At 40.8% G+C, this 12,541-nt stretch overlaps 1 protein-coding gene across 3 annotated transcripts in view; it reads left to right on the top strand.

Moving 5' to 3' along the window:
• PRKN (parkin RBR E3 ubiquitin protein ligase) overlaps positions 1-12,541 on the top strand; it is a 1,413,696-nt gene that overhangs the window by 284,635 nt on the left and 1,116,520 nt on the right. For all 3 annotated transcript variants that reach the window (XM_021936901.1, XM_017957438.1, XM_017957437.1), the window contains exon 2: positions 7,089-7,252. In XM_021936901.1, the coding sequence (XP_021792593.1) occupies positions 7,089-7,252 (164 nt within the window). The remainder of the gene's footprint in view (positions 1-7,088; positions 7,253-12,541) is intronic.

Raw genomic sequence — 12,541 nt, 5'->3', positions numbered from 1 at the left:
ATCACAGGGACATTTACTTCACAGGGGAGTTACACTCACGGGGGCATTATACTCTACCTCCTTGAGCACATCCTTCCTTTAGCTGAGCAACGTTGAGTCTGATTTGCACCTTCATCATTCAGGGATTAGCCAGAGACGTGGGTAGACAGGAATTTGAGTTTCTCTTTCTGACTCATTTTCTTCTGGTCTCCTCAGAGGCAGGTGTCCCAGTCTTGGTATTATATTTCTTCACCCAGAAAAACTGTGGCTTTGCCACCAAAGTGCCTGCTGCCCCACATGCCATATCCACAGACTGCACCTGGCTTCAAGCCTAAAGTTGTGAGAATAGGCACTCCCTTTACGTAACTGTACTCCTCCTGATGTGGACCCCCTGACTAGAAATCTTCATATTTTTTGTTCACTCTTCTATGGCTTTTCAAGAATCTGCTTTCTTTAGTAAAGTCCCAATTTTATAGTAGTTTTTTGCAGGAGGGTTGATCCGATAGCATTTTAATAATTCACTACAAAAGGCAAAAATCCTGGCCTCTATGTGTAAGTGGGGAGATGAAATGAGGCTTCCTGTCACAAAGAACTTCAAAGACAGGAATCAAGAATTATGAAACAAGCTATTAGAGGATGGTATCATACAGCGTATACTCAAGTGCTAAATGAGTATGCAGGTAATAGTTATAAAAATAAAAATAAAATATAAAACAAATAAAAGTAACAATTAAAAATTTTAAAAACTAGCTATAAAAATGCTTGTAGTTAGTAATAATGCAGCTCCTTATAACCCAATGAAAATGAAATTGCACATGCAAGGTCACTTAACATTGAGCTATGAGTCCAAAGATGCAGTTCTAGAGATTTGTATTCCACCCCTAATTTTTGGCTAGGGAAATAGATTACTGTAGATGAGATTAGGTTAGAAATGAAGGACTATCGTTAACAAAATTTATTGATGGATCAAAGGGGGTAGGAATAAGGCAAAGCATTAAGACAGATGTAGGAGGAGAATGTTCATTTTATTTATCTACTGAACATCCATGTAGGTATCAAATACTAGTAGATGCAATTATCTGAAGTTCCAGGGAGGGCCAGGTGCAGTGGCTCACGCTTGTAATCCCAGCACTTTGGGAGGCTGAGGCGAGTTGATCACCTGAGGTCAGGAGTTTGACACCAGCCTGGCCAACACAAGGAATCCTCTTTACTAAAAATACAAAATTTGCTGGGTGTGGTGGTGGGTGCCTGTAATCCCAGCTACTCTGGAGTCTGAGGCAGGGGAATTGCTTGAACCTGCGAGTTGGAGGTTGCAGTGAGCTGAGATCACACCACTGGACTCCAGAGTGGGAGACAGAGTAAGACTCCAGAAAGAAAGAGGGAAAGAGAGAAGGGAAGGGAAGGGAAGGGAGGAAGGAGGCAGGGAGGGAGTGAGGGAGGAGGGAGGGAAGAAGGAAGGAAGGAAGGAAGCAGGGAGCGAGGAAAGGAAGGAAGGAAGGAAGAAGAGAGAGAAAGAGAAAAAGAATAAAGGCCCAGGGAGATGGCAAGTCTGGAAATAAGGGTTTGGGAGTTGATGACATATCCATTGCATTACAGTCATGGGATTAGAGGAGGTCACCTAGGAGACTACACAGATTCAGACTGCTGGGATACTCCAAAATCTGCAGGGCCAATAAAGGGAGAGAATCCAGAAGAGGAAGCTACAAAAGTATGTCTTTTTTTGAAGGTGAAACCAGAAGGGTGCACTCCCGGGTGCCAAGAGAAGAAAGGGTGATGAGAACAGAAGCCAGCTATATTCAATGTCCCTGGAAGGTCAACCTGATAAGAACAGAAATGTGATGACAGGATTGGAAGTGTAGAGCTCATTGCTTTACCAAGAGCAGTCTTCCAGTATTGGCTCACAGAAGAGTATAAAATAAAGAAATGGAGACCAATTCTCAATAAAAATTTCTATGCAGAAAAACAGAGTAGTAACTGCAGGAGGGCGTGAGGACAGGTTGATTGGTTTGTTGAAGTTAGGGAATACTAGAGTTAGTGATAGTTCTCAGAGGTGAAGAAGAAACTTCCCAGGCAAGTGACATTTGGAAACATGTGGAGTTACTTTTGGATTGCTGCGATTACCAGGGCGTGCTCCTGATACTTATTGGGATGCAGGTGGGGCTGAATATCCCACAGAGCTTAGGATACCCTCTCATGAGGAAGAATTGCCTGTCTTCAATGCATTGAGTCCATTTATATGCTCATGTTAATGGTCTGTCTCGGGCCGTGATTTTCCTTGGGTCTCTCAGCAAAAATGTCTAAGGCATCACATGAGGTTATTCGCCCTCTAAAAGGACTTCACCAAACCTCTGACAGTTCTAGATATGACTTAGATTAGTCTCACCTGTATTCTGCAGAATCAATCACTGGCACCAGGGGAATGCCAGGCACAGATTGGCCTGCATCATCCCTGCACCAATCATTTAACCAATGACGAGGAAGATGGGGCTGTGGTCATGAATCACATGGCTGTTCTCTGTGCAGGAGGCAGAATGGCTGCTTGAGGAGCAGCCAGAATCATTGAAGAATCATTAATTATTGATATTGACTACTATGTTTATAACTCAAAAGTTTATACCCTGGTCAGACTTGGTAAATAAAATCGTCTTGAAAGAAATATAAGGACCCATCCACCAGTGACCCCTTCCCCTCTTCCCTCTCAGTCACTGCCTTACTCTCTGGGACTTCTGAACCCTGGATAGGGATATCACAAAAAAGGAATCTGGATATGTCTCATTATGTTTTTTCTTACCAGTGCATTATGGTGTTGATTGATAATACACATGACTGATAATGTTTACTGATATGTTTGTTTCTGATGCTATGTCATCAAAACAATTATTAAAACAATGCATGTCCAAGCTTTTAATATATAATTAAACCTTAGAAAGTGGAGATGAGCCATATTCTCTATCATATCTCTTGGTCTCTGGAAGTTTTCTGTCCACCAAGAGGAGCAGAATCCAGAAAAATTGGCTACTTTACTTAGTATTTACCCACATCCTATCTAATCTCCCTTAGTTACCGTGCAAAAGGCACTGCTTTATTTAGGTCTACCTCCTCTAGGTGCCTAGAGTAGGGAACTATTTTGGAGCACACACTTGCCCAGCACTAGGAGGATAGGCCCTGTACTAGTCTCTTTCTGATATTTTCGAATACATCCGTAATCCCAATAAATCTTGTGTAACAGACATTGGTGTTGCATCCCTTATGCCCATTTATTAGATCAGGAAGCTAAGCGGCAAGGTGGCCAGGTAACTTGTCATAAAATTAGCAAGCATTACAACCAGTATTCAGATTTCTCCTTATGTAGCTCTAAAGACATTCTGCTTTCTGTGACTTTAAAGAGGTAGTAGATGAGGAGGACTGGGTGCTTCCCACCACTCCTGTTTTGGAAATCATGGCTGGAGTTCAGGGGCTGGTACAGATGGGACATGACATGTTTCTCACATATGTCAGAAAAAGGTTTCACATAATGGCACTTGATTACGGACTCAGTGACTTTCTTAAGATGTTTTTTCTTATTCATGCAAATATTTTAGTTGGTCAAATATTATGTATTTGGTTTATCTTTCCATTTTAAATTTATATTATATATTAGATTTACTGTTAAAAAATATTCATATCTGTAGTATTTATGATTTATCTAAATTGAGCTGAAGCTTTAAATCTGTAACTTTTCTATTATAGAAAAACTTGTATATACTTAGAATTCCAGTAGTTGTACAGAGGTATCTTGACTATGTTTTGCAGTTTCCCTTTACAAAAAAATTCTTGTCCTTGCAGTAGGAGTTCCATGATTTGAACCCCTGGAGCAAAATCATAAACTTAGGATCTCCTGGAATTTTTATCTGTTTATGTAGCAGCTTTGGCACAAATTCCAGCCACTTTTTCCCACATTCCATCCTATGGTGTATGACTTTAAATCTGTTCTCACTAGTAGAAAATGAAATGTAGAACTGGGATCATATCTTTTGTCCCTATAGCCCCTAACTTGTCATGTGTCTTATCTGACGTTGGTAGTTTTCTGGTCTCTGATCTGAGGATACTGTGAAGATACCTCAGTACTTCCAGTACATGTTGGTTTCTTCCACTCTATTTTCAAAGGTGTTGAATGAAATTGACTTAAAAGTGTATCAAAAGCACCTTTTCCTCTGTAATTACTATTTTTCATGAATTTTCTTTATTTGGAGCACTTTGTCACTAGTCATCTTTCCTTTTTCTAAACATTTTCCGTGCTGGTCAGAGATGTCAGGCTTTTGTTCTTGTGGTGCCATCTGGGACACCTGCCTTCACTTGAGCGTCATTTCTGTTTTGGGGCTCATGTTGTTCATGGTTATTGTTCATGGTCCTTTGCTCTTAGCTCTTCACTGGAGCTCTTATTTATTTGTACTGCTCACCCGTATAGGGAATATCTGATTTATGTCATAAAGCCTTTTTGTTGTTAATCTTTTTAATCATGAGGGATAGAAATGTGGCCCTTTTTTTTTTTGAGACGGAGTATTGCTCTGTTGCCCAGGCTGGAGTGCAGTGGCATGATCTCGGCTTACTGCAAGCTCTGCCTCCCAGGTTAACACCATTCTCCTGCCTCAGCCTCCTGAGTAGCTGGGACTACAGGCATGTGCCACCATGCCCGACTAATTTTTTTGTATTTTTAGGAGAGACGGGGTTTCACCGTGTTAGCCAGGATGGTCTCGATCTCCTGACTTTGTGATCCGCCCGCCTCGGCCTCTGAAAATGCTGGGATTACAGGCGTGAGCCACTGCGCCTGGCAGAAATGTGGACTTTTTTTAGACAAGGTCTCTGTCACCCAGGGTGACAGAGTGCGGTGGCACAACCATAGCTTACTGAAACCTCTAATTCCTGGGCTTACACAACCATCCCACCTCAGCCTCTGGAGTAGCTGGGACTGCAGGTGCACGCCACTGCACCCTGCTGATTGTTTAAAAAATTTTTTGTAGAGATGGGGTCTCACTTTGTTACCTAGGCTGGTCTTGAACTTCTGGGCTCCAGTGATCCTTGCCCTTTGGTCTCCCAAAGTGTTAGGATGACAGGTTTGAACCACTGTGCCCGGTCTAGACTTTTCTTCTGGATGGTTTCAGGAAGCCTATTTTAGTAGAAATGGAATGAGCTTTAGAGTTAGATTGAAATAAATTTGAAACCCGGCTCTATTAGAAAGTAATTAATGTCCTTAGAAAAGTTGGTACCATTCCCTGGGCCTTCGTTTATTCTATAAAATAAGGATAATAATAGGAACCTGACCAGATCACTGGGAGGCTTAGAAAAACCATGTGAGAACACAATGTCTGGCACATAGTAAGTGCCTGATTATTATTGGCATTGTAATGATTATTATAATTATGATGAAGTGGGTCATCTCACATTGGAATTGAGAAATAATTAGCTATAGTACTACCTTTAAAAGAAACACAGCAGTAAATAAACAATAGTACTTGCCCTTGAGGAGTTTATTATCTTTTAAAGAAGGTAAAATGTATATCAAAAACATCTAAATGTCCATAATTTTTAAAGGTTAAAAGATGGTCGTTTTAAATACTATAAATATTATTTAATGAGTCAAATAATGTGGTCTATGGTTTATTTATGTTTTCAAGATAAAGGAACTGAGACCTAAAGAGGGAGGTTAATAGATTGACCCCTAGCATCCTAGGCCAGTTAAAGGAGTCTGTGGGAATTTTTGCATAGGTCTTCCTAACGCTGCAGGATATATAGATTGACCCCTAGCATCCTAAGCCAGTTAAAGGAGTCTGTGGGAATTTTTGCATAGGTCTTCCTAACACTGCAGGATGTACTTTTAACCCTTAGGCCATCCTGCTTCCACAAGGAATGTGTTCGATATTATAAGATGTACATAGTAAATGCTGCTGGTGCCCTGAATAGGGAAGATCAGGCTTTTGCAGGAGCTGATAGCCAGAGGCTTCTTGGAGGAGGTCACATTTGAAGTGGGCCATGGGGGTAGGCAGGATTTCAATAGGAAGAGGAGAAGGAGGGAGGTCATGAATAAAAGCAAGAAGTTGTATGCAGCAGTTTTCTGTGATTTTTTTTTTTTTTTTAAACAGAGTACACATGGAGACTAATGAAGGAAGTGCTGGAATATAGGTTTGTGCTAGATGAAAGGGATCTTGGAGTCTTTCCTCACCAGCCAACAGTGTGAGACTTAAAGGATTTGAGTGGTGCGACATAGCTCTGTAGTAATAAGGCTCATTTTGCAGAACTATGTAGGGCCTTTTGGAGGTGAAAGGACTGGATCCAAACTCCAGTTGGGGGCTATTATGAGGCTCTAGAAAAGATGTGATGAGAGTGTGACTTTGAGCAGTGAGAGAAAGAATGGAAAGGGAAGGGCAGATGAGAGACACTGAAGAGGTGGGACAGCAGGTGCAGTGAGAAGACAGCATGCAAACAGACCAGAGGATGCAGCCTGGGTCTCATGGGGAACAGTGGCTTCAGTAAGACAAATGGTGTCACCAGCATCCCCACCCCCTCCCTTCCAAAAGAAAGGGCAAATAATTGTCTTCATAGACCCAGTGGAGCGTTTTGGCCAGGACCATCCAAGTCTAGGACTCTGAGCCATAGCCCCTAGTGGGTCTTCGCTCTGGTCTATAGAGCAGCTTGGATTTTTTCCATTGCTCTACCTTGAGTGCTAATACATTGCCTCCTATTTTTATTAAGAGCTTCACTGTGGAGGGAGCGTGAGTGTGTACAAGCTGTCAGAGCTGAGTCTTTTCAATAAACTCATGGGACTCTTTCAATTCCAATCAGGCAAGTGTCCTGCTCAAGCCTCTCTGTTTCTCAGGATGGATGTCAAAGGGAAAATGCAATTTTGGTTTGCAGGTCACTGATGAATATATGAAAGGGAAATCTCATGGGCAACTCTGTTTTTCACAAATATTGCTCTATAGCATTAAGTTTTTTGTTGTTTAAGTGAAATAAAATATATGCCATTCACTGAAAGGCCGCACGGGGTAAGTCGGTTGAGAAATGTTGCTATGGCCATTTAAGGGCTTCAAGTGATGCTCACTTCCTTTCTCCCTTCCAATTTCCTTGGTCAGTGTTTGTCAGGTTCAACTCCAGCCATGGTTTCCCAGTGGAGGTCGATTCTGACACCAGCATCTTCCAGCTCAAGGAGGTGGTTGCTAAGCGACAGGGGGTTCCGACTGACCAGTTGCGTGTGATTTTCGCAGGGAAGGAGCTGAGGAATGACTGGACTGTGCAGGTGAGTCTCCCTTGGTGGCCATTTCTGGGATGCCGCCAGCTCCATTGCTTATGCCGCCTGCGCTGCCAATCTGACATTCATGCCTGAGATCTAATAGAATAAATAGTGCCTGGGGATTCCTTGAACTTTACTCCACACTGCTTCATTAATTCTGACCTTCTTAATTATGCATTAAAACAGCAAGCAGGAAAGATTGGAAGAACAACTGTGTGAGAGAGAGAGAGAGAGGGAGAAAGAACACACGAGCTAGGCTTAGTGAATAAATGTTTACTGACTACAGGAGCAGCAAGGCACATTTCTGTGTCTGTTCAATTTCTGCCTTACTTATTCCATTTGAATCTTAATGAAGAAGGATTCGAATAAATTGTTCCCAGTCAGGCTGCTCAGTCCCTGCACTGTGAGGAATTCGTAACCCAATTGTGACCCCTGGAGGATAGTGAGGGCTGCTGCTATGCTACGCTAGAGGAGGTGTGGGCTCCAGGCCTCACTGGCAACTAGCTTTGGACACTGCTTGGCCGGGACCAGAATTGCACAGTTCCGCAGCTGGTGGGGAAGGAAGCCTGGAGCACAACAGAAGTATACCTTTGCATTGAATTTCTCTAAGGTTCAGTAAAATTGTCCCTGGAAATAGGCCCCTGCAACATAATAAGAATGAATGATGCTCTCTTCTCTCCTGGCCCCAGCAGAGCTTCTGGCAGCCCACTGCTCCTAGCCCCATGAAAGCCCTACACACTTGTCATTCGAATTGGTGATCTTTGCAGGAATCAGGGGGAACTGGTGAGGTGACTGATAATACCACCATCACCTAGAACTAGAGACCAGTCCTTTGTTGGGGAAACTCGCAAATACAGCTCACCATTTGTTGACGTTATTCTTTGTGAATGCAAGAAAGACAAACGCTTTCTGGGAATGGTTCCTGTGACTGTTACGGACCCTGCAGATATGTGTTCCCCTTTTCTTAACCAGCGTCAATTAATGGCACTCAGGTTTACAGCTGTATGGGGACCACTGCTCCGCACAGGGGTACTCCTGGGTCAGGGTACACAAAGTCCGTCCTTGTATCTGCATCCTTTCCCAGTCTCTTCCGGGTGATGATATTTACGGCTTTGTAAAATGCTCTCAGAGTTTGGGTATACAAAGAAGCTATAGAAATGCAAATTGTTCCTGTCGTTCTGCAGTTTGCATCTCCTGCTGATGGTGTTGAGGCACACACTCATTGTGCACAAACTGCTGGGCTCTGCTTTCAGGCAATTTGGTTTTATAAGGGAAGTGCATGTGCTAAAAAGTGTTTTGATTTTTTTTTTTTTCTATTTCAGTCAGCTAAAAAGCTTTTCACTGTATCTGCCAACTTCTAAATCCAAGGATGTTTCCTTCACAAATAAATAATTTTAAAACAGCTCCTTGAATCAAAACATTTTATATTGCCAGAACCTTCAGGTTCTAAACTGCCATTTGTGCTGATTCGTATAACAATTAGTGATTTCGTATGTAGTTAGACTAATTGCTTCAGAGGATTGACTTTGCAAACATATATGCATAAGACATGTGTTGATTTATGAGTCTTTATTTTGACAAACACTTTTTAAGCCCTTCCAATGTCCTAGGCTTCTCAGGGGATCCAAAAGAGAGACATAACTCAGCCCCTGTTTTCATGGAGACTGCTCTTTATTTATGAGCCCTAAAACCAAGAGAAATATTAGATTGAGCCATATGGGACTGCCATTTTTATCGGTTCTACAATTCCATGTGGTTCAACCTAATAGCTATAATACATGAATATGAAACATAACTGCCATATCGCACCTGAAAATATTATGAAGTTTTAAAGGTGGGGAAAACACATCTGGCTGGAAGTCACCAGGAAGAACTTCATGGATGAATTGAATTGAGGTAGGATTCTGTAGATGCAGGAATGGAGGAATGAGCATAGAGAATGCTTGCTGAATAGGGTAGGTTCTTGTTCTTCTAGAACCTGAAGGAGATGTTGAAGATTGGACAAAAAAGAAAATATGGGCTATATTTTACATAACCTTGACTGACTTGGCATTGAAGTTTCATTGGTGGGGAACTAGAGAAAAATGGGTTGCCATAGAAGGACATGGGAAGTCTGAAGACCCAGTTTGGTTGGGAGAAGGGTGCAGCATTGTTCCAACATGATGGGAGTTGATGCCAGCTGAGTACATGTGTTTGGAGATGTCTAACCGGCTATTGAGAACTTATGTCTGAGGACACTGAAAAAGAAAAGTTGATAATTATGGAACTTATATTAAATCACAGTTAAAAGATTTAGGTGCCGAGAAGTTGGCAAACTTTGTTCATAGAAGAGTTTCACTGTAAAGACTAGGAAGTTACACATGTAATTGCAAATTGATGTCTGTGTTTTCTTTAAGTGTACAACTGGCAGAATTTTAGCATCCTTTGATATTCTTGTATAATCTTAGAACATATGTTTGCAACTATTTAGTCAATACCTTTTAGTTACTCATTATCATTACAGGTGCTATATTTCACAGTATAAGCACAAAATATATAATAATAAGTTGCTGCTGAGAAAAAGAAGATGGACCTTGCATATGAGCTACTTAATGCTTCCACTGATGAATAGTAAATATACACCGTGGTGTCCTGAAGAGGAGATGACTGGGGTAGTATCTGTGCTTGCTGGGTGTTTTCCTCCTGTTTTCATTTTCATTATTATAGGTGATATGAGCATATATATTAGCTTATCATACAAAATTAGATATTGTGAGTATAAAAGAATACCCTATCAATAATTATTCCAGGACAAAAGGTATATGTTGGGAGTATCCTAGGAACACTGAGGCAATGCTCACCCCACATATTGAGCAGTATCTCTCACACTTAGTTTCACCTCCTTTGAGGAGGAAATTAGTTTTAGTGCCTCACCCCAGGTACTTTGGGGAACTGTAGCTTGAGACCATAGTCTTATGAAATGTCATAATTTTAAAAAGCGAGTTTGTCTATTTAACTGGCAAAGGGTATTTGTAAGATTATAATAGCACTGATGTCACATCTAAAAAAATTTCATAGAATTCTCAATTCCGGGAGAACATGCCCACAGGCCACTTAGAAAGCACTTTTAGAGTATAGTTCTTTTCATTACACACTCATCTGTTCAGTTTTGTTGTTGGCAAGACTTTAAGAACTTTAAAGAATTAAAGGAAAATGGAAAAAAATAGAGACATTGAAAAACGAATGATCTAGCACACATTCTGCTTCTGGGAAGCTGGAGTACACATACTTTTCCCTCTTCCTCCCAGCAACTACACTAAAAAGCCTACACATTGCATATTGTACAGTTGACTCGTGGAGTCATGGAGTTAGGGGTGCCAACCACTATGTCGACAAAATTCATGTATACTTTTATCTCCCCCACGCTTTACCAGTAGCCTGCTATTGACGGGAAGCCTTATTGACATCATAAACAGTTGATTAATACATATTTTTCATAGGTAATATGTGATGTATGCTTATAATAAAAAAAGCTAGAGAAAACATTAAGAACATTCCAAAAAAGGAGAAAACATATTTACTATGCATTAAGCAGAAGTGGATCATCAAGATTTTCATCGTCTTTGTCTTCATATTGAGTAGACTAAGGAGGAAGAGGAAGAGGGGAAGTTAGTCTTACTGTCTCAGGGGTGGCAGAGGCAGAAGAAAATCTGCATATAAATGGACCCATGCAGTTTAAACCCATGTTATTCAAGGGTCAGCTGTACAAGCTTATTAAGATTCTGAAAGTGGTGAGAAGAATGTGGACAGAGTAGGGATTTTAAAACCTAAGGAAGAATACAGAGGTGAATTTCTTGAGTTTTCTTTTTGCCACATTACCTCAGATGTGGAACTGAAGTAACTGGCAACCTGAAAATGTCAACATATGTAGACAAAAATAAAAGAGAAGAGAAAAGAAGTGGAGAGGAAGGGAGAGGCAGAGAGAGAAGGGAGGGGGGGAAGGGAAGGGAAAAGGAAGAAAGGAAGGAAGGAAGAAATCCCCAACAATGGCCTGTTTTTTATCCAAAGGACTCAGAAAGGGGCTGCCTAGCAACATAGAAAACATTTAGACAATAACCAGTCTACTCCAGCCAAATGCAACAGAAAAACTGCAGCCCTATCCTTGTCCCCACCAACACTAGTAAAGGCCGAGTGGAGAGCCTTTTGTTTGAAATTTCTGAAATAAAACACTCACTGACGGGTATGACACAAGAATGGAAGGAACAGAGAAAAGAGTCAGTGAACTGGAAGATGGAACATAGAAATGACACAGTCCAAATGGCAAAGAAAAACTAGGCTGGGAAAAGAAAAAAGGAATAGAGCCTCAGAGACCCGTGGGACTCTGATAGAGCATTTAAAGTTTGTGTCAGGGGATTCCCGGAAGGAGAAGATAATGGTGGGCAAATGCTCAACGAAATAATTGTTGGAAACTTCCGAAGTTTGCAAGAGATATAAAGTTATAGATAGATTCATAAAGCTGAGTGAATCTAAAACAGGAAAAACCCAAAGAAACCCACACCAACACACAACGTAATTCAGCTTCTTAAGACTAAAGACAAATTGTAAATCTTGAAAGAGCCAGAGAAATATCACACCTTCCCTATAGGGGTAAAATTGTTCTAAATACAGTGGATTTCTCATCAGAAACCATGAAGGCTAGAAGGAAGTGGCACAATGTTTTTCAAATACTGAAAGAAAAGAACTGCCAACCTGTAATATTATACCCAGTGACAATGTCGTTCAGGAATAAAGAACAAATCAATACTTTTTTTTAGATAAAGAAAAGCTAAGCGAATTTGTCACCAGTAGACCTACCCTAAAAGAATGGCTAAAGAAATTTTCTAAACAAATGAAACAACAACAACAACAACAAAGGAATTTTGGAGCACTAGGAAGGAGGGAAAAACATAGTAAGCACAAATATGGGTAAATACAATGCACTGTTTTCTCCTCTTGAGTTTTCTAAATTATGTTTGAGGGTTGCAGCAAAAGTTATAGCATTGTCGAATGTATTTCTATATGTAGAGGAAGCATTTCAGGCAAATATAAACACAGATGCAAGGAAAGGTAAGATTTCTAAACTTAACCTATAAAATAGCAACTGCAGTAGAGCATGACAAGTTAAGAAAGTATAAAGTAACGTCTACAGTAATCGGTGAAGTAGGTAAATAGCTAAAATACAAAGTAAAGACAACACCAAATGCTGGTGAGGATGTGGAGAAATTGGATTACTCACAAATTGCTAATGGGAATATAAAATGGTAGAGCCACTCTGGA

This window comes from Papio anubis, chromosome 6 (genome assembly GCF_008728515.1).
Source record: "Papio anubis isolate 15944 chromosome 6, Panubis1.0, whole genome shotgun sequence".
NCBI lineage: Eukaryota > Metazoa > Chordata > Mammalia > Primates > Cercopithecidae > Papio > Papio anubis.
The sequence above is the reverse complement of the archived record's forward strand: the minus strand, read 5'-3'. Positions and strand labels throughout refer to the sequence as shown.